Here is a 19,261-nt window from a genome sequence, read left to right as displayed (position 1 = left end):
TCCCCTCTCCCACTCACCCATTGTACTCTATGCTACTTTCTCCCCACCCCCACCCTCCTCTAGCTTATCCCTCCATGCTTCAGGCTCACTGCCTTTATGTAGTGGTTCTGTTCGCCGAGCTGGAAGTTTTTGTTGCAAACGTTTCGTCCCCTGGCTAGGAGACATCATCAGTGCTCTGGAGCCTCCTGCGAAGCGCTTCTTTGATGTTTCTTCCGGTATTTATAGTGGTCTGTCCTCGCCGCTTCCGGGTGTCAGTTTCAGCTGTCCGCTGTAGTGGTTGGTATATTGGGTCCAGGTCGATGTGTTTGTTGATGGAGTTTGTGGATGAATGCCATGCCTCTAGGAATTCTCTGGCTGTTCTGTGTCTGGCTTGCCCTATGATAGTAGTGTTTTCCCAGTCGAATTCATGTTGCTTGTTGTCTGAGTGTGTGGCTACTATAGGACAAACAGGAAGACAGCTAACAATCCGCATACATGAACACCAACTAGCCACGAAACGACACAACCAGCTATCCCTAGTAGCCACACACTCAGACAACAAGCAACATGAATTCGACTGGGAAAACACTACTATCATAGGGCAAGCCAGACAGAGAACAGCCAGGGAATTCCTAGAGGCATGGCATTCATTCACAAACTCCATCAACAAACACATCGACCTGGACCCAATATACCAACCACTACAGCGGACAGCTGAAACTGACACCCGGAAGCAGCAAGGACAGACCACTATAAATGCCGGAAGAAACATCAAAGAAGCGCTTCGCAGGAGGCTCCAGAGCATTGATGATGTCTCCTAGCCAGGGGACGAAACGTTTGCAACAAAAACTTCCAGCTCGGCGAACAGAACCACTACAACAAGCACCCGAGCTACAAATCTTCGCACAAACTTTGATCACTGCCTTTATTCCTGATGAAGGATTTTTGCCCGAAACGTCGATTTCACTGCACTTTGGATGCTGAATGAACTGCTGTGCTCTTCCAGCACCACTGATCCAGAATCTGGTTTCCAGCATCTGCAGTCACTGTTTTTACCCAGAGAAATGTCAACTGCAATTCAATGCAGAGAAGTGTGAAATGAGGAAAATTCCTATTCAGAGAGCCAGCACAGGCATGACAGTTTAAATGGCCTCCTTTTGTGCCGTACCTATTCTGTGATTCTAGGAAATCTGTTCTTATCCCTAAAGGGCACTTTATGGTATATTCCTCCAGGGGAGCTCCCCACTGATAACTCATCACGTTTCCCTATTGGCAACAACTGCTGTCAGTTTGTCCAACTACAGGGAGATAGTCCTGTCGTCAATGACTGGGATCAGGATTGCAAACTCCAGCTGACCTGCTCACTCAACTGGAGATAAAGGTGAGAAGAGGAGGATTTTAGGGAGTTGTTGATAGAAGGAGTTAGAGAGGAAACCACAAAATGCAGTGGAATATGCCCGAAGGCTCTGCCATTGAGCTGATGCAGAGGATGCATTGAGGAGATCAGAATTGGAAAGACAGGAGAGAGTGTTACAGTTTGGAGGTAGTGACGACAGAGAAAGCTGTAAACAAGGTTAAGATTTTGAAATCATTGTGATAAGGAACAGTGGCAACAAAGTTGGCAAGGGTGAGGGTCAGTGAGTGTACAGCCATTTCTCTACCGAAGCATAACACGCGATCATTTGCTAACAATGTACCTTATTCGCCGAAAGATGTTGTCAAGATCCTTCTTCATGTCCACAAGTGCCCTGGTATGATGCTGGTATCGTTCTGTCATCTGGTTTAGCCTCACATTCGACAGATTATTGAAATTCAGTAACATCTCATTTGTCTTCTCAAAACGGTCCAACCTGAAGGAGGACAAATGTTGGTAAGTGTTGGGCCCTGACCTGTGGTACTGAGATTCTGCTACATTTATTCAGAGGTTCAAATATGGAACAACCAAATGCAATAACTTTCAAACACCTCTCCAGCTGCATTGAAACCTCTCTCTTCATACAGTGAAATATAAACAGCAAATCCAGCGAGAGTCAGCGTGTATAGAACTTGTACAACAGTGGGAGTCAGTGTGCATGGGAGCCATTCCCCAGTGAGAGGGTGTGAGTGTGTGTTTGGGTGGATGGGGGTGGGGGAGGGGAAAGAAACCCTGTCCCCAAGCGAGAGTCAGTGTGTGGCAGGAGAGGGAGAGGGAGAGGGAGAGACCCATACCCCAGTGAGAGTCAGCGTCTGCATACCATTTCCCAGAAACAAGTCAGTGTTGGTATGGGACTCCTATTCCACTGAGAATCTGTTTGTGTGGGAACAATTGTGACATTGCGTTTGGAAACCCATTGCCCAGTAACAAGTCTATGTCTTAATCTTGACCGTAGTAAGGGTCAGTCTGAGTGAAATCCATATCCATTGAGACTCAGTGTGTAAAATTGCTGAGAGTCTATGTGTGGACCCTGTCCCCAGTGAGAATTACCTGGCTGACAGTAACACTAGACAATTCAGAATTCCAGAGTGAGATCTGGCTTGAAAAATCAAATTAAAAAAAAAACTATTTGGGTAATAGCGGTCAGACACTTAAGATTTTCTTAAGAGTCTGCCAATGTACTTTCAACAAAAAAAAGATTATTCAACAAAGGGGTAAAAGCATAAACTTTTCTACACTGTGCAGGAACTAGTTATTACACCAATTAGAAGTAAAGATTCAATGCTTTTCTACTCAAAAATAATCCTACAGATACTCAAACCTCAGTGAAAGCACACCCTATTTCCACTCTAAAGTTCCTTCTTCAGGGCAACAGCTGATTTTGGTTTCTTTTCAATCAAGTTCAGCATTCACTTCTTCAGCTAGTGTCTCTTCATGAGACTCAAACTACGACCGCAATTCACTTTCTTAACAAGGATTCCTTAATCTCCTCTTTCATAATCTTCTGTTTTTAGATCTTTCTCTTCTACTCACAAAAATCACACAGGACTTCAGTTCTTGCACCCTGGCTACTCTGGAGGTTGCTAAGCTAGCCACAGTTCTGCACATTCACTCAAAAAAACTGTCTGATGACTGTCTATTTAAAAAGAATGATTTTTGTGTCTGTCCTCAATTCCCACCCCCGTGCCATAAGACACTTAGCCCAATATTCTTTCTTTTTACTCTTTGTTTCCTTAAATGTTATTAAATTATTCACTGTCGGTTTTAACAGCCTCACTTAAATACATATAAACCCATTTCGAGACACCCTATCACCACTACAGACTTGGTAGTCATTACAACTTTCAAGATGTCAAAGGCACTCTGGTATTCTTTTGTCCATTCAAATTTCAGATCTGTTTTGAAAAAAACCTTGTCAAAGGAGCAATTAAAGTTTTGAAATTTGGAAACCTGATAAAATTGCCTTGTTCCAATATACCAAGATGATTCTCTTTTTGTTAAAGGAATGGGAAGATCCAAGTTAACTTTATTTTTGGCTTTTCTTGGTATTGTGCCTTGTAACACAGTGTGCCCACTTAATGCACTTTCCCTTTGAAAATTCAAATTCAAATCAGTTTAATTTTCATTCAAATTGATGACCAAATTGGCTTTTTGTAACCAAGCAAACGATTAAAGAGTTGGACTTGTTCTTTGCAAGTTTGTCTAAACACAAACCAAGTTGTCAAATTTACAACTTCCGTAAAAATTTAAAATTATAATTTTTCAAGCACCTCTGTGTTAACTAATCTGATTTTGAGGAGGGTTAACTTTTTAATTTTCAATTTCTGATTTATTCTTTTATCATTCTGACATTTTAACTTCACTCCCCATTTCTTTTACCGTTGTAAATATACTTCTCTCCATTACCGTGACACTTTAACAAATGACCCAATTCCTATTAGAACACAGAACAGGCCCTTTGGCCCACGATGTTGTGCAGAGGTTTAATCTTCGTGTAAAATATAGTAACTTAACCTCTGCACCCCTCAACCCACTGCTGTCCATGTGCATATCCAGCAGTTGCTTAAACGTCTCCAATGACTCTGCTTCCACCACCACCACTGACCACGCATTCCATGCATTTACAACTTTCTGCATAAGAACCTACCTCTGATGTCTCCTCTATACCTTCCTCCTAATATCTTCAAACTATGACCCCTCATATCAGTCAATCCTGCCTTGGGGAGAAGTCTCTGGCTACTGGCTCTATTCCTCACACTATCTTGTATACCTCGATCAGGTCACCTCTCCTCCTCCTCCTCTCCAGAGAGGAAAGTCCAAGCTTAGTCAACCTTTCTTCCTAAGGCAAGCCCTCCAGTCCAGGCAGCATCCTGGTAAACCTTCTTTGCACCCTCTCCAAAGCCTCTGTATCTTTCCTATCGTAGGGCAACCAGAACTGGACACAATATTCCAAGTGTGGTCTCACCAGGGATTTGTAGAGCTGCAGCAAAACCTCGCGGCTCTTAAACTCAACCCCCTGTTAATGAAAGCCAAAACACCATATGCTTTCTTAACAACCCTATTGGCTTGGGTGGCAACTTTGAGGGATCTATGTACCTGCACACCCAGAACCTGCTGTTCCTCCACACTGCCAAGAATCCTGTCTTGAATCCTATATTCAGCATTCGAGTTCAACCTTCCAAAATGCATCACTTCACATTTATCCAGGTTGAACTCCACCTGCCATTTCTCAGTCCAGCTCTACATCCTGTCTATGTAACGCTGCAGCCTGCAACGATCCTTGTTACTATCAACGGCACCTCCAACCTTTGTGTCATCTGCAAATTTACTAACCCACCCCTCAACCCCCTCATCCAAGTCATTTACAAAAACTACAAAGAGCAGAGGCCCAAGAACAGAGCCCTGCGGGACCCCACTCATCACTGACCTCCAGGCAGAATACTTTCCATCTCCAACCAATTCTGAATCCAGATAGCCAAATCTCCCTGTATCCCATACTTCCTGACTTTATGAATGAGCCTACTATGGGGAATCTTATCAAATGCCTTTATCAAATGCCTTGCTGAAGTCCATATACACCACATCCACTGCTTAATCTGTCTTGACACTTCCTCAAATAACTCAATAATATTTGTGAGGCATGCCCTGTCCCTCACAAAGCCATGCTGACTGCCTTTAATCTCACTATGCTTTGCCAAATAGTCATAAATTCTATTCCTCAGAATTCTTTCCAAAACTTTGCTGACCACAGACGCAAGACTGACTGGTCTGTAATTGCCAGGGATTTCCCTATTACCTTTCTTGAAAAGAGGAACAACATTTGCCTCCTTCTAATCCTCCAGTACGACTCCCGTAGAGAGTGAGGAGGCAAAGATCCTCGCCAGCAGCTTAGCAACCTCCTTTCTCGCTTCCTGGAGCAGCCTAGAATAAATGTGGTCTGGCCCTGGGGACTTATCAATCTTAAAGTTTTCTAAAATTTCCAGCACATCAACTTCATCAATCCTGATCTGGTCAAGCCTGTATCCCAGCTCCTCAAAGTTTTCATTCACAACAAGGTCCTATTCCTTAGTGAAAACAGAAGCAAAAAACTCAGTTGGGGTTCCCTATCTGCTCAGACTCTGCTCTTCCTGTCTGAAGTGCAGATTACATTATTAAATCAAAAAGAGACACAATGATATGAATTATGTCCAGTGAACTTTGCTTCCCACGGTTCCAGATAACTGTACTAGATAACCTTCTCTGCAATGATAAAAGTCTGAGTTTTGGTCTTTTTATCTGTTCTAACTTTCATGGTTTGTTTTACATTCTTCATGTGGTTTTTGGCCAACTCACAGTGGTTAGTTTTTCTCAGAAACTTGACACATAGACTGGGCATGTAGTCTGAGAGTTTTGGTTCATACATTTTCTTTAATTAATTTAACAGATCTTCTCAACCCACATCTGTATATCAGTTCAAAAAGACTAAATCCTGTGGACTCTTCAGAAGCACCCCTAACTGAAAAATGTTGTGTCTTTCACATAAGACACGTCTGACAATAAACTCTAATGGTGCTCTTTAAAGTTTGATGCTATCTTTCTGACACTCCTTAAGATTGTTGATAAAAAGCTGAATACGTAAAATATTTTATTTGAAAATTATTCATTATTTCTTTTAAGCTTTGTAACATAAAATTGTATCGTAATCCCATGGTCTTTAGAACATAGAACATATAACAGTGCAGCATAGTATAGGCCCTTCGGCTTTCAATGTTGTGCCGGCTTAGATCAGACTAACCTACATACCCTGCGTTGTACTATCTTCCACGTGCCTATCCAAGAGTTGCTTAAATGTCCCTAATGTATCTGTGGACATGGACCCCAAGATCCCTCCATTCCTCCACACTGCCAAGAATCCTACCTTTAACCCTGTAACCTGCATTCAAATTAAACTCCATCTGCCACTTCGCAGCCCAGCTTTGCATCCTGTCAATGTCCCGTTGCAACGTACAACAGATGTCTACACTATCCACAACTCCACCAACCATTGTGTCAACTTACTAGCGCACACTTGCAATTTCTTTGTGTAATCCATGTCTTGTAAAAAGTTGAACTAACTTCACCACTATGATTTTTGCCATAATTTCCCCCAAAGGCACTGCTTCAGAAAGTCTCTTATAAACTTCTATAACTATTAAAAGAAATAAATCCCATTCTTGCTTTTAGATAAGGGGCTCTTATAAATGAAGATGGTTCTTGGAAAGCTGGTAGCAAAATGAAAGGTGTAGTTTTAACTGATGGTTAGGTTATTTCCACAACTCCACTATGTTGTTAAGTTATCCCGAGGCAATTGAAATATTACAGTTTTTAACCTGCTTTCTTCTAAATGCCCTGCCAGCGGAACTTTATGAGCCACTTGTAAAGTCTCATTCTGGTACTCAGGAGGAACAACCATCTGCTGGATGAGTGCATGTTACTCCTTGACTGGAATTTTTGAGGTGGTCTCCATTTACTTAGTAATTCTTTGTCACAGGTATTGGTTCTGATACAATTTTTGAGTATGCTGTTTGATACGGTTCATAATTCAGCATCTACATGTTGCATTTCTATTAAAGATGATGGACTAAGCATGTCAGGTTCATTCTTATATCCATCCTTTGTCAATTAGGTTTTCAAAAAAAACGTCAGATAATTAAATTTCCAAATCAAACACTTTCACAGAAATGTAGGTGATAGGAGCAGGAGTTCAGCCCCTCTAGCCTGCTCCGCCATTCAATCATTGATCATCATTGAGCTCAATACCCTAATCCTACTCTCCCCTGAAACTCCGTGGTCCCTTTTGACTCAAGGGACATATCTACCACTTCCTGGAAATCACATTTTGCCCTCAACAACTTTTTGTGGTCGTGAATTTCACCCATCCCTGGATGAAGAACTTTCTCCTCTTTTCAGTCTGATTAAAGTTTACCCTTTATTCTTAAACTGAGACCCCTGGTTCTGGAGTCCCCCTACCATCAGGAACATCTTCCCAGCATCTAACCTGTCTAGACCAGTTGGAATTTTATTAGGTTTTGATGAGATTCCCCTCCCCCTCCACACCCCCCAACTTATTCTTCCAACTTCCAGTGACTACAATCCTAACTGAATCAATTGCTCATTTATCATCCTGCCATTCCCTGGAATCAATTTGGTAAACTTTCACTGCACTCCCTTTATCACAAAAACATCAATCCTCAGAAAAGACCAAAACTGCACACAAGACTCCACACGTGGCCTCACCAATGCCCTGTATAACTGCAACAAGAAATCTCTGTTTCTGTCCTCGAACCCTCTCGCTATGGAGGCCAATGTACAGTTTCTCTTCTTTACTGCCTGCTGCTTACTTTCAACAACTCTTGTACAATATACCCAGGTCTCAGGGAACACTCTCCTTTCTCAATTTACAGCCAAACATAATCTGCCTTCCTATTTTTGCCACTAAACAGCATAACTTCACATTTATTCACATTGTACTGCATCTACCGTAAATCTGCCCAGTCCCTCACCCTGTCCAAATCACACTGCAAAATATCTGCATTCTGCTCACAGCTCTCCCCATCATCCAGCTTTGTGTCATCGGCAAATTTTGTGACATCACACTTAGTTCCCTCATCTAAATCATTAAATTATATTGTGAACAGCTGGGGTCCTAATATCAATCCTACTATAGTCCACATCACTGCCTGCCATTCAGGGGAAAAAAAATTAAATCCTACTGTTTCTGGTCTGCTAACTAATTCTCTATTTATTTCAATACACTATCCCTAATCCCATGTGCTTTAATTTTACACATTAATCTCTTATGAGAGAGCAAACTATTCCTGTTCCTGTTTAATTCTATGAGTTTGTAATATAGTTACAACACAATCAGGAAACAATCCAAGACATTATTCCTGTATCTTCTCATTTTCTTTTACTTCTGCTGCTTATTCCAATATTCTCAGCAAAGTCAATATATTTGAATCCACCAGATCATTCCCCAAAGTAAAATTATTTCTTCATTCGGAATTTTTTGTTATCCCTACAACAAATGTTGCTGTTAGGGTGGCACGGTGGCTCAGTGGTTAGCACTGCTGCCTCACAGCACCAGGGTCCCAGATCCAATTCCAGTCCCTGGTGACTGTCTGTGTGGTATTTGCACATTCTCCCCGTGTCTGCATGGGTTTCCTCCAGGAGCTCCATTTTCCTCCCACAGTCCAAAAATATGCAGGTCAGGTGAACTGGCCATGCTAAATTGCCCATTGTGTTAGGTGCATTAGTCAGAGGGAAATGGCTCTGGGTGGGTTACTCGTCGGAGGATTGGTGTGAACTTGTTGGGCCGAAGGGCCTGTTTCCACACTATAGGGAATCTAATCCAATACAAAAGGCATGGTAGCTACAATTTTTATTTGACTCAAAGACAGATTGGAATGTATGTTGTGAAGAAGCAAAGAGCTTGCAGAAAGACAAACAGGTTGAGTGAGTGGGCAACAATCTGGCAGATAGACCATAATGTGGACTTACGCGAAGTTAAAATAAATCACACAGCACCAGGTTATAGTCCAACAGGTTTAATTGGAAGCACTAGCTTTTGGAGCGCCTCTCCTTCACCAGGTGATTGTGGAGGACAGAGTTGTAAGGCACAGAATTTATAGCAAAACTTTACAGTGTGATGTAACTGAAATTATATATTGTAAAATACCTTGATTGTCTGTTGAGTTCTTTCATCTGTTTGAATACCATGTTGGCTTCACTTCTTTCATGTGTAAATCACAAAACCTTTTTTTTTTACCTACCATGTACATGGTGGGAGGTGTCCCCATGTGTAATGGTGGTATCCAGGTCCACACTCTGACTCGCCTTGCAGCACCTACTGTGACAGGGTTGTATGGAGTTGTCCTGAGAGCCGGGCAGCTTGCTATGAACAATGATTTGTTTGAGGTTTGACGGTTGTTTAAAGGCAAGTAGTGGAGGTGTGAGGAAGGTCTTGGTGAGGTGCTCATCCTCATTGATAATGTGTTGCAGGCCGCGAAGAACATGGTGTAGTGTTTCAGCTCCTGGGAAGTACTGAACAATAAGGGGTACCTTGTCGGTTGCAGCACGTGTCTGTCTCCTGAGGAGGTCATTAAGGTTCCTTGCCGAGGCATGTCGGAACTGGCAGTCGATGAGTTGAGCATCGTATCCAGTTCTTGTGAGGGCATCCCTGAGCACTTCCAGGTGCCCGTCACGTTCCTCTTCATCTGAGCAGATCCGGTGTACACGTAGGGCTTGTCCATAGGAGATGGCTGTTTCAATATGTTTTGGGTGAAAGCTGGAGAAGTGTAGCATTGTGAGGTTATCCGAGGGTTTATGGTAGAGTGTGGTGCTGAGGTATCCATCCTTGATGGAGATGCATGTGTCCATGAATGAGACAGATAGTAGAGAGTAGTCCATGGTGGGTTTGATGGTGGGATGAAACTCGTTGATATCACTGTGTAGTTTTATCAGTGACTCCTCGCCATGGGTCCAGAAGTCTTGTTCGAACCTGTGAATGAAGATGTTGGCATATTGGGGTGCAAATTTAGTCCCCACGGCTCTTCCATGTGTCTGGATGAAGAACTGGTTGTCAAAGTGAAGACATGGTGATCGAGGATAAAGTGGATGAGTTGTAGGACGGTGTTTGGAGTTTGGCAGTTGCTGGTGTTGAGGACTTAGGCTTTTGCCGTGATGCAGTCATTGTGGGGGATGCTGGTGTAGAGTGCTGAAACATCCATTGTGACAAGGAATGTTCCTATCATGGTATTTGAACAGATGAAAGAACTCAACAAACAATCAAGGTATTTTTCAATATATAATTTCAGTTACATCACACTGTAAAGTTTTGCTATAAATTCTGTGCCTTACAATTGTGTCCTCCACAACCACCTGATGAAGGAGCGGCGCTCCAAAAGCTAGTGCTTCCAATTAAACCGGTTGGACTATAACCTGGTATTGTGTGATTTTTAACTTTGTACACCCCAGCCCAACACCGGCATCTCCAAACCATTACGTGAAGTTGTTCACTTTGTCAAGAAGAAATTTAAAAAATAGTATTGTTTTAATGCAGAATGACGGTGGAAATCTGAGGTGCCGAGGGATTTAGATATTCTTGTTCATGAATCACAAAAAGTTAGTAGACAGTTAAAGTATGTAATCAAGAAGGCTAATGGGAATGCTTACCTTTACTGAGAGAAATTAAAACTAAAAGGACGTTTCTCAGTTATGCAGGTTATTGATGAGGCAATATCTTGAATACCATATACATTTTAGGTCTCCTTATTGAAGGAAGGATGTAAAGTAGTTTAGAGGATATTTGCTAGCTTGATACCTGGAATGAGTGGCTCATCTTAGGAGAAAGATTGGACAGATTGAGCTTATTTCCATTGCAGAAAAATGAAGAGTGACTTGACTGAAGTTTAAAAGTGAGGTCCTGAAGATCCTGAAGTGTTTTTGGCAAGGTACATATGGAGAGGATGTTTGCTCTTGTGGGTAAAAAAAAGTTAGGGGTTGCCCTTACAGGACAGTGGTAAGGAGAATTTCTTTTTCTCTCAGAGAGTTGTATAACTTTAGAATGTTTGCCTCAGAAAGCAGTGAAGAGAGCACTGCTGAATATTTTTAAGACAGAGGCAGATAGACTCTCCTTACACAGGAGAATCGAGGGCTGAAGAAGGCAGATGAGAAGTGGAATTCAAAATACAAACAGATCAGCAATAATCTTATTGATTGGGGAGCAGTTTCAAAGGGTCAAACTTTGGGATCTACTTTTGTTTTTATTTCCTAAGTTCATAATTGCTACTTCTTAGATCTTTGATGCTCATCAATGGAGGCCTTAAGGGTTACTGGAATACAATTTATGAACTTTTCCGCAGTCACGATTTTCCACCAATTCCCAAATTTTAATTTCAATGATCAAAACTATAAATCCTACAGCATTTGTTTTCTTCTTGAAAATTCTACAAATGTCTGCTTAGGTTTATTTCTTGGAGTTTAAATTTAATTAATACGCATGGAGTATTACTTTGTTAACAGCTTCATAGTTTGCAGATTGTTCTTCGGATAAACTGGTGTATGTAACACCTAGCTTACATATTAGGGTACTCTGGAACATTAAGGAACAAACATTTCTTGGCCACTTCAATTTTGCAGCGACCTTTACAAATAATGTGAAATATATTTAACTCCATCCTCTGTATATTTATGTACTGAATATAGATTTCAAGTAAAAATCAAATCCCCCAATGAGACAAGAACTAAACTACTACTTTTTTCTTCTTTCACTCCAACCAAGTAACATAGTCTGAGTTCCCTACTTGGAGTTTAGGCTTTTTAAAATTCCTGTGTGATGGAAAACTCTCCACTAGCCTGGATGGATGCAGTTCCAACAACACTCAGGAAGCTTGACACCATTCAGGACAAAGCAGCCCACCTGAAGTGTAACACATCCACAAACATCCACTTACTCCACCACCCAAGCTCAGTAGCAGCAGTGAGTATTACCTACAATGCGCACTGCAGAACTCACCAAAGATTCTTGGGGAGCACCTTCTAAAACCAAGACCACTTCCATCTGGAAGGATAAGCACAGCAGATACATGGGAATACCACCCCCTGAAAGTTCCCATCTAAGCCACTCACCATCCCGACTGTTTCATCACTGTTTCTTCACTGTTGCTGTGTCAAAATCCTGGAACTCCCTCCCTAACAGTATTATGCGGCACATGGGCTGAGCAGTTCAAGAAGGCAGCTCACCACCACCTTCTCAAGGGCAACTAGGGATGATCAGCCAGCAATGCCTACATTCCACAAGAAAAGAAATATTTTCTTTTCTTTCTCCTCTATTGCCAACCAAAACCTTTTCTTTTACTAACATTAAACAACTCAGCACTTATTTTCTCTTGGCCTGCTCTGGAGGCTTCTAAGCTAACACTATCTTTTTTTTTGTCAGTACAGCAAACTCCCTGAAAAAAGTTTCTGGATGGTTCGTTCTTTTGAAAAGTGATTTTTCTTTCTCTCAGGCAGAGGCATTGGACACCTTCTTGCCAGACAAGAGACGAATTTGTTCTCTCTCATCTGTATTTTGTTCTCAAAGCACTGAACCATTCATGTAAAGGCTTTTAATAGCCTCACATAAATGCATGCAAATATCCTGGGGTTTATCATTGCAATGACACACCAAATCTCCTTCAATGAAAAGTAAAAAACTATGACCATCTAGAAGGACAAGGGCAGCAGATACGTGGGAAGACCACTGCCTGCAAGTTCCCCTCCAAACCACTCACCATCCTGACTTGGAAACATATCACTGTACCTTCACTGTCACTGGGTCAAAAAACCTGGAATTCCCTCCCTAAGGGCATTGTGGGTCAACCCACAGCACATGCACTGCTGCAGTTCAAGAAGGCAGCTCACCCCCACCTTCTCATGCAGAGTGGGCGATAAATACTGCCCAAACTAATCACACCCACATTCCTTGAACAAATAAAAAAGTTAGATTTTGTTGGCTTGTTCTTTGAAACTGGCTATCTTTGCTTTCTCATTGCCTCAGGCCTGTTACTGCTTTAAGTCCTTTGCAGACTCGCACTGGGCCTTCTCTAAGCTTTTCATTTATTTATTTATACATTTCCAAACTTCAGCTGTAATTTGCTGAAGTTTACTTTCATTAGATCAACAAAGCATGTCAGTGATAAATCACAGTAAAAGACTGGCAAAAAGCTAAATGTTTTCAGTGCAACAGAAATCTTTAATCAATAACAAACAAACAGTGTAATAGATGACGGAGCATTGTTGGCATTGCTACCTTTGTCCAGTTGGTAACTCATTGACGAGTAAAAGTTAATTAGATTGAGTAACTAGTTAGACGTTGGATGAAGATTAAACACTCTTCACTGTTCCCAGGGCCCAGCAAGCAACTGAGAAATTGACTTCATGAAGCCTTCAAAGCTAATGTTTTCTCATTCAGTCTGCTGCAACTGTCAGTGTGGAGTCTGCACATTCTCCCAGTGTCTATGTGAATTTCCTCCGGGTGCTCTGGTTTCCTCCCACAATCCAAAGATGCGCAGGTCAGGTGAATTGGCCATGCTAAATTGCCCATAGTGATGGGTGCATTAGTCAGAGGTAAATGGGTTTGGGTGGGTTACTCTTTGGAAGGTCAGTGAGGACTTGTTGGGCCAAAGGACCTGTTTCCACACTGTAGGGAATCTAATCTAATCTAAACTACTTCCAGATATGACATTGCTGCTCTCAAACTCAAAAATGCACCTATATCCACATTTCTTAACCCACACAATGTAAAATCATACATCAAACCTTAAGCTATACATAGTTCTGTCCAAATGACAACCCAAGTTTCCAAATAGAGAAGTGTAATATTTCTCATGACCATTCTTCACAGTACTCCAATAAGAGTCAGGTTATCTGGAACCCAAACCCCACTGATAGTCAGCATCGCACGACTGCATTGAAAGTAAATGTTCTCAAAAGTACATAGTGAAGGACACCTGTGAAGCCAGGGCCTGCATCAACCTGGTACTTACATGTGTCTTTGTGCCTGTACAATAGCATTAACATCCTCACGGTTCACCATACTCAGCATCCTGCTGCAGAACACAGCGGAGGCAGAGGCCTCCATTCTGGGTGAACCTGAAAAACACACATTTTATTACATAGAATTGATCACTCAATGCTGGAGTACATACCAACCCTGGCATTATTCTGTTACAGTGACAGATCTGTCCACATGAGTACTGTAATCCAGTGTTAGACTGCGATGGACCCGCCCCACCAATACTATAGCCATTTGCTAGATAGTGCCAAACCCGACCCCACCAGAACTGTAGCCCCATGTTACACTGCAACAGATACGTCTCACCAGTGCTACAATCCAGTGTTGCATAGTACCAGATCTGTGCCCACTAGTACTGTATCCCATTTTTATACAGTGATGTACCTGTTCCCACTAGTACCACAGCCATATGCTATAATGCGACAGATCTGTCCCCAACAGTACTATAATCCAGAAGAAAATTAGGACTACAGATGCTAGAGATCAGAGTTGAGAATGCAGTGCTGGAAAAGCACAGCAGGTCAGGCAGCATCCGAGGGGCAGGAGAATTGACTTCTCGGGCAGAAGACCATTCCTGATAAGGGCTTATGCCCGAAACATTGATTCTCCTGCTCCTCGGATGCTGCCTGACATGCTGTGGTTTTCCGGCACCACACTCAGCACTGTAAGCCAGTGTTACATACTGACAGATCTGTCTCCACTCGAACTATACCCAGTGTTATATACTAACAATACTGTACTCCAGTGTCATACATTAACAGACCGGTCCCAACCAGTACTGTACCCCAGGGTTATAAAGAGACAGTCCTTCTCCACCAGTACTGTACCCCAGTGACATACAGAGACAGACCTGTCCCCATCAGTACTGTACCCCATACAGACCTGTCCCCATCAGTACTGTACCCCAGTGTTATCAATGTGTAGATGCTCCGGCTAGAGGAGCAAATATAGACCTTCTTTTGTGCAATAAGGCAGGGTAGGTGACGGAAGTAAAAGTGTGGGAATACTATGGGTCATAATTCTTAGTTTCAAAATAGTAATAGAGTCATAGAGATATACAGCATATACATACAGCATACCCTTCAGTCCAACCCGTCTATGCCGACCAGATATCCCAACCCAATATAGTCCCACCTGCCAGCACCCGGCCCATATCCCTCCAAACCCTTCCTATTCATATACCCATCCAAATGCCTCTTAAATGTTGCAATTGTACCAGCCTCCACCATATCCTCTGGCAGCTTATTCCATACACGTACCACCCTCTGCGTGAAAAAGTTTCCCCTTAGGTCTCTTTTATATCTTTCCCCTCTCTCCCTAAACCTAAGCCCTCAAGTTCTGGACTCCCCGACCCCAGGGAGTAGACTTGGTCTATTTATCCTATCCTTGCCCCTCATAATTTTGTAAATCTCTATAAGGTCACCCCTCAGCCTCTGACACTCCAGGGAAAACAGCCCCAGTCTGTTCAGCCTCCTCTGTAGCTCAGATCCTCCAACCCTGGCAACATCTATGTAAATCTTTTCTGAACCCTTTCAAGTTTCATAACATCTTTCCGATAGGAAGGAGACCAGAATTACATGCAACATTCCAACAGTGGCCTAACCAATGTCCTGTATAGCCGCAACATGACCTCCCAACTCCTGTACTCAATACTCTGACCAATAAAGGAAAGCATACCAAATACCGCCTTCACTATCCTATCTACCTGCGACTCCACTTTCAAGGAGCTATGAACCTGCACTCCAAGGTCTCTTTGTTCAGCAACACTCCATAAGACCTTACCATTAAGTGCATCAGTCCTGCTAAGATTTGCTTTCCCAAAATGCAGCACCTCACATTTATCTGAATTAAACTCCATCTGCCACCTCTCAGCCCATTGGCCCATCTGGTCCAGATCCTGTTGTCATCTGAGGTAACCCTCTTCGCTGTCCACTCCACCTCCAATTTTGGTGTCATCTGCAAACTTACTAACTGTACCTCTTATGCTCGCATCCAAATCATTTATGTAAATGACAAAAAGTAGAAGGCCCAGCACCGATCCTTGTGGCACTCCTCTGATCACAGGCCTCCAGTCTGAAAAACAACCCTCCACCACCACCCTCTGTCTTCTACCTTTGAGCCAGTTCTGTATCCAAATGGCTAGTTCTCCCTGTATTCCATGAGTTCTAACCTTGCTAATCAGTCTCCCGTGGGGAACCTTGTCAAACGCCTCACTGAAGTCCACATAGATCACATCTAATGCTCTGCCCTCATCAATCCTCTTTGTAACTTCTCAAAAAACTCAACCGAGTTTGAGACATGATTTCCCATGCACAAAGCCATGTTGGCTAACCCTAATCAGTCCTTGCCTTTCCAAATACATGGACATCCTGTCCCTCAGGATTCCCGCCAACAACTTGCCCACCACAGAGGTCAGGCTCACTGGTCTATAGTTCCCTGGCTTGTCTTTACCACCCTTCTTAAACAGTGGCACCACGTTTGCCAACCTCCAGTCTTCCGGCACCTCACCTGTGACTATCGATGATACAAATATCTCAGCAAGAGGCCCAGCAATCACTTCTCTAGCTTCCCACAGAGTTCTCAGGTACACCTGATCAGTTCCTGGCGATTTATCCACCTTTAACCGTTTCAAGACATCCAGCACTTCCTCCTCTGTAATCTGGACATTTTTCAAGATGTCACCATCTATTTCCCTACAGTCTAGATCTTCCATATCCTTTTCCACAGTAAATATGGATGCAAAATATTCATTTAGTATCTCCCTCATTTTCTGTGGCTCCACATAAAGGCCACCTTGCTGATCTTTGAGGGGACCTATTCTCCCCCTAGTTACACTTTTGTTCTTAATATATTTGTTAAGACGCTTTGGACTCTCCTTAATTCTATTTGCCAAAGCTATGTCCCCGTTTTGACCTCCTGATTTCCCTCTTAAGTATACTCCTACTGCCTTTATGTTCTTCTAAGGATTCACTCGATCTATCCTGTCTGTACCTGACATATGCTTCCTTTTTTTTCTTAACCAAACCCTCAATTTCTTTAGTCATCCAGCATTCTCTATACCTACCAGCCTTCCTTTTCACCCTGATAGGAATATATTTCTCTGGATTCTTGTTATCTCATTTCTGAAGGCTTCCCATTTCCCAGCCGTCCCTTTACCTGCGAACATCTGCCTCCAATCAGCTTTCGAAAGTTCTTGCCTAATACCGTCAAAATTGGCCTTTCTACAATTTAGAACTTCAACTTTTAGATCTGATCTATCCTTTTCCATCACTATTTTAAAACTAATAGAATTATGATCGCTGGCCCCAAAGTGCTCCCCCACTGACACCTCAGTCACCTGCCCTGCCTTATTTCCCAAGAGTAGGTCAAGTTTTGCACCTTCTCTAGTAGGTACATCCACATACTGAATCAGAAAGTTTTCTTGTACACACTTAACAAATTCTTCACCATCTAAACCTTTAACACTATGGCAGTCCCAGTCGATGTTTGGAAAGTTAAAATCCTCTACCATAACTACCCTATTATTCTTACAGATAGCTGAGATCTCCTTACAAGTTTGTTTCTCAATTTCCCTCTGACTATTGGGGGGTCTATAATACAGTCCCAATAAGGTGATCATCCCTTTCTTATTTCTCAGTTCCACTCAGTTCAACTTCCCTGGATATATTTCCAGGAATATCCTCCCTCAGCACAGCTGTAATGCTATCCCTTATCAAAAATGCCACTCCCCCTCCTCTCTTGCCTCCCTTTCTGTCCTTCCTGTAGCATTTGTATCCTGGAAAATTAAGCTGCCAGTCCTGCCCATCCCTGAGCCATGTTTCTGTAATTGCTATGATATCCCAGTCCCATGATCCTAACTATGCCCTGAGTTCATCTGCCTTCCCTGTTAGGCCCATTGCATTGAAATAAATGCAGTTTAATTTAGTAGTCCCATTTTGTCCCTGCCTGCCCTGACTGTTTGACTCACTTCTGTTCTCAGCTGCACCCGTCTCAGATCGATCTCTTTCCTCACTATCTCCCTGGGTCCCACCCTCCTGTCTTACTAGTTTAGATCCTCCCAAGCAGTTCTAGCAAATCTCCCTGCCAGTATATTAGTCCCCTTCCAATTTAGGTGCAATCCATCCTTCTTGTACAGGTCACTTCTACCCCAAAAGAGATTCCAATGATCCAAAAAGTGAATCCTTCTCCCATACACCAGCTCCTCAGCCATGCATTCATCTGCTCTATCCTCCTATTCCTGTCCTCACTTGCTCGTAGCACGGGGAGTAATCCAGATATTACTACCCTTGAGGACCTCTTTTTTAAATTTCTGCCTAACTCTCTGTAATCTCCCTTCAGAATCTCAACCTTTTCCCTTCCAATAACGGTGGTTCCAATGTGGACAATGACCTCCCGCTGGCCCCTCTCCCCCGTGAGAACATTCTGCACCCTCTCTGAGACATCCTTGATCCTGGCACCAGGGAAATAACACACCATTCTGCTTTTTCTCTGCTGGCCACAGAAACATCTGTCTGTACCTCTGACTACAGAATCCCCAAACACAGTTGATCTCTTGGAAGCCGACGTACCCCTCGTTGCATTAGAACCAGTCTCAATACCAGAAACTTGGCTGTTTGTGCTACGTTGTGAAAAGATTCCTGATGAAGGGCTTATGCCCGAAACATCGAATTTCCTATTCCTTGGATGCTGCCTAACCTGCTGTGCTTTAACCAGCAACACATTTTCAGCTCTGATCTCCAGCATCTGCAGACCTCATTTTTTACCCTGTTTGTGCTACGTTCCCCTGAGAATCCATCACCCTCTAAATTTTCCAAAACAGCGTACCTGTTTGAAATAGGTATATCCACAAAAGACTCCTGCACTAGCTGCCTACCTCTCTTACCTTTCCTGGAGTTAACCCATCTATGTGACTGTATCTGAGACTTTCCCCTCTTCCTGTAACTGCCATCCGTCAAATAATGTTGCTGCTGCAAATTCCTCATCGCTTCTATCTGTCTCTCCAACTGATCCACTCAATCTGGCAAGATTTGCATCCAACAGCATTTAGGGCAGATATAATCCGCAGTAACCCTTAAACTCTCTTTAAACTCCCACATCTGACAAGAAGTGCATATCACTTCACAATCTACAGACCCAGAAAATAACGTCGTCTTATTCCTCTACAAACACTGCCCCAGGTTAAATTAATAGCTATGGCTTATATTTTAAGTTTAATCAAGAGAGACTTATCTCCAAAAACATATAATCAAGAAAGAATCCACTACACTCACTACTGCAGCCTCTCTCTTGGACAG

At 42.7% G+C, this 19,261-nt stretch overlaps 1 protein-coding gene across 1 annotated transcript in view; it reads right to left on the bottom strand.

Moving 5' to 3' along the window:
• The window catches only part of kxd1 (KxDL motif containing 1), a 93,700-nt gene that overhangs the window by 19,188 nt on the left and 55,251 nt on the right, over positions 1-19,261 (bottom strand). The window contains exons 2-3 of the mRNA XM_060846542.1: positions 13,939-14,044; positions 1,677-1,829 (exon numbers count right to left, since the gene is read on the bottom strand). Coding sequence (XP_060702525.1) covers positions 1,677-1,829; positions 13,939-14,033 — 248 coding nt within the window. The 5' untranslated portion in view covers positions 14,034-14,044. The remainder of the gene's footprint in view (positions 1-1,676; positions 1,830-13,938; positions 14,045-19,261) is intronic.

This window comes from Hemiscyllium ocellatum, chromosome 28 (assembly GCF_020745735.1).
Source record: "Hemiscyllium ocellatum isolate sHemOce1 chromosome 28, sHemOce1.pat.X.cur, whole genome shotgun sequence".
Classification (NCBI taxonomy): domain Eukaryota; kingdom Metazoa; phylum Chordata; class Chondrichthyes; order Orectolobiformes; family Hemiscylliidae; genus Hemiscyllium; species Hemiscyllium ocellatum.
This window is presented reverse-complemented; position numbering and strand designations above follow the sequence as displayed.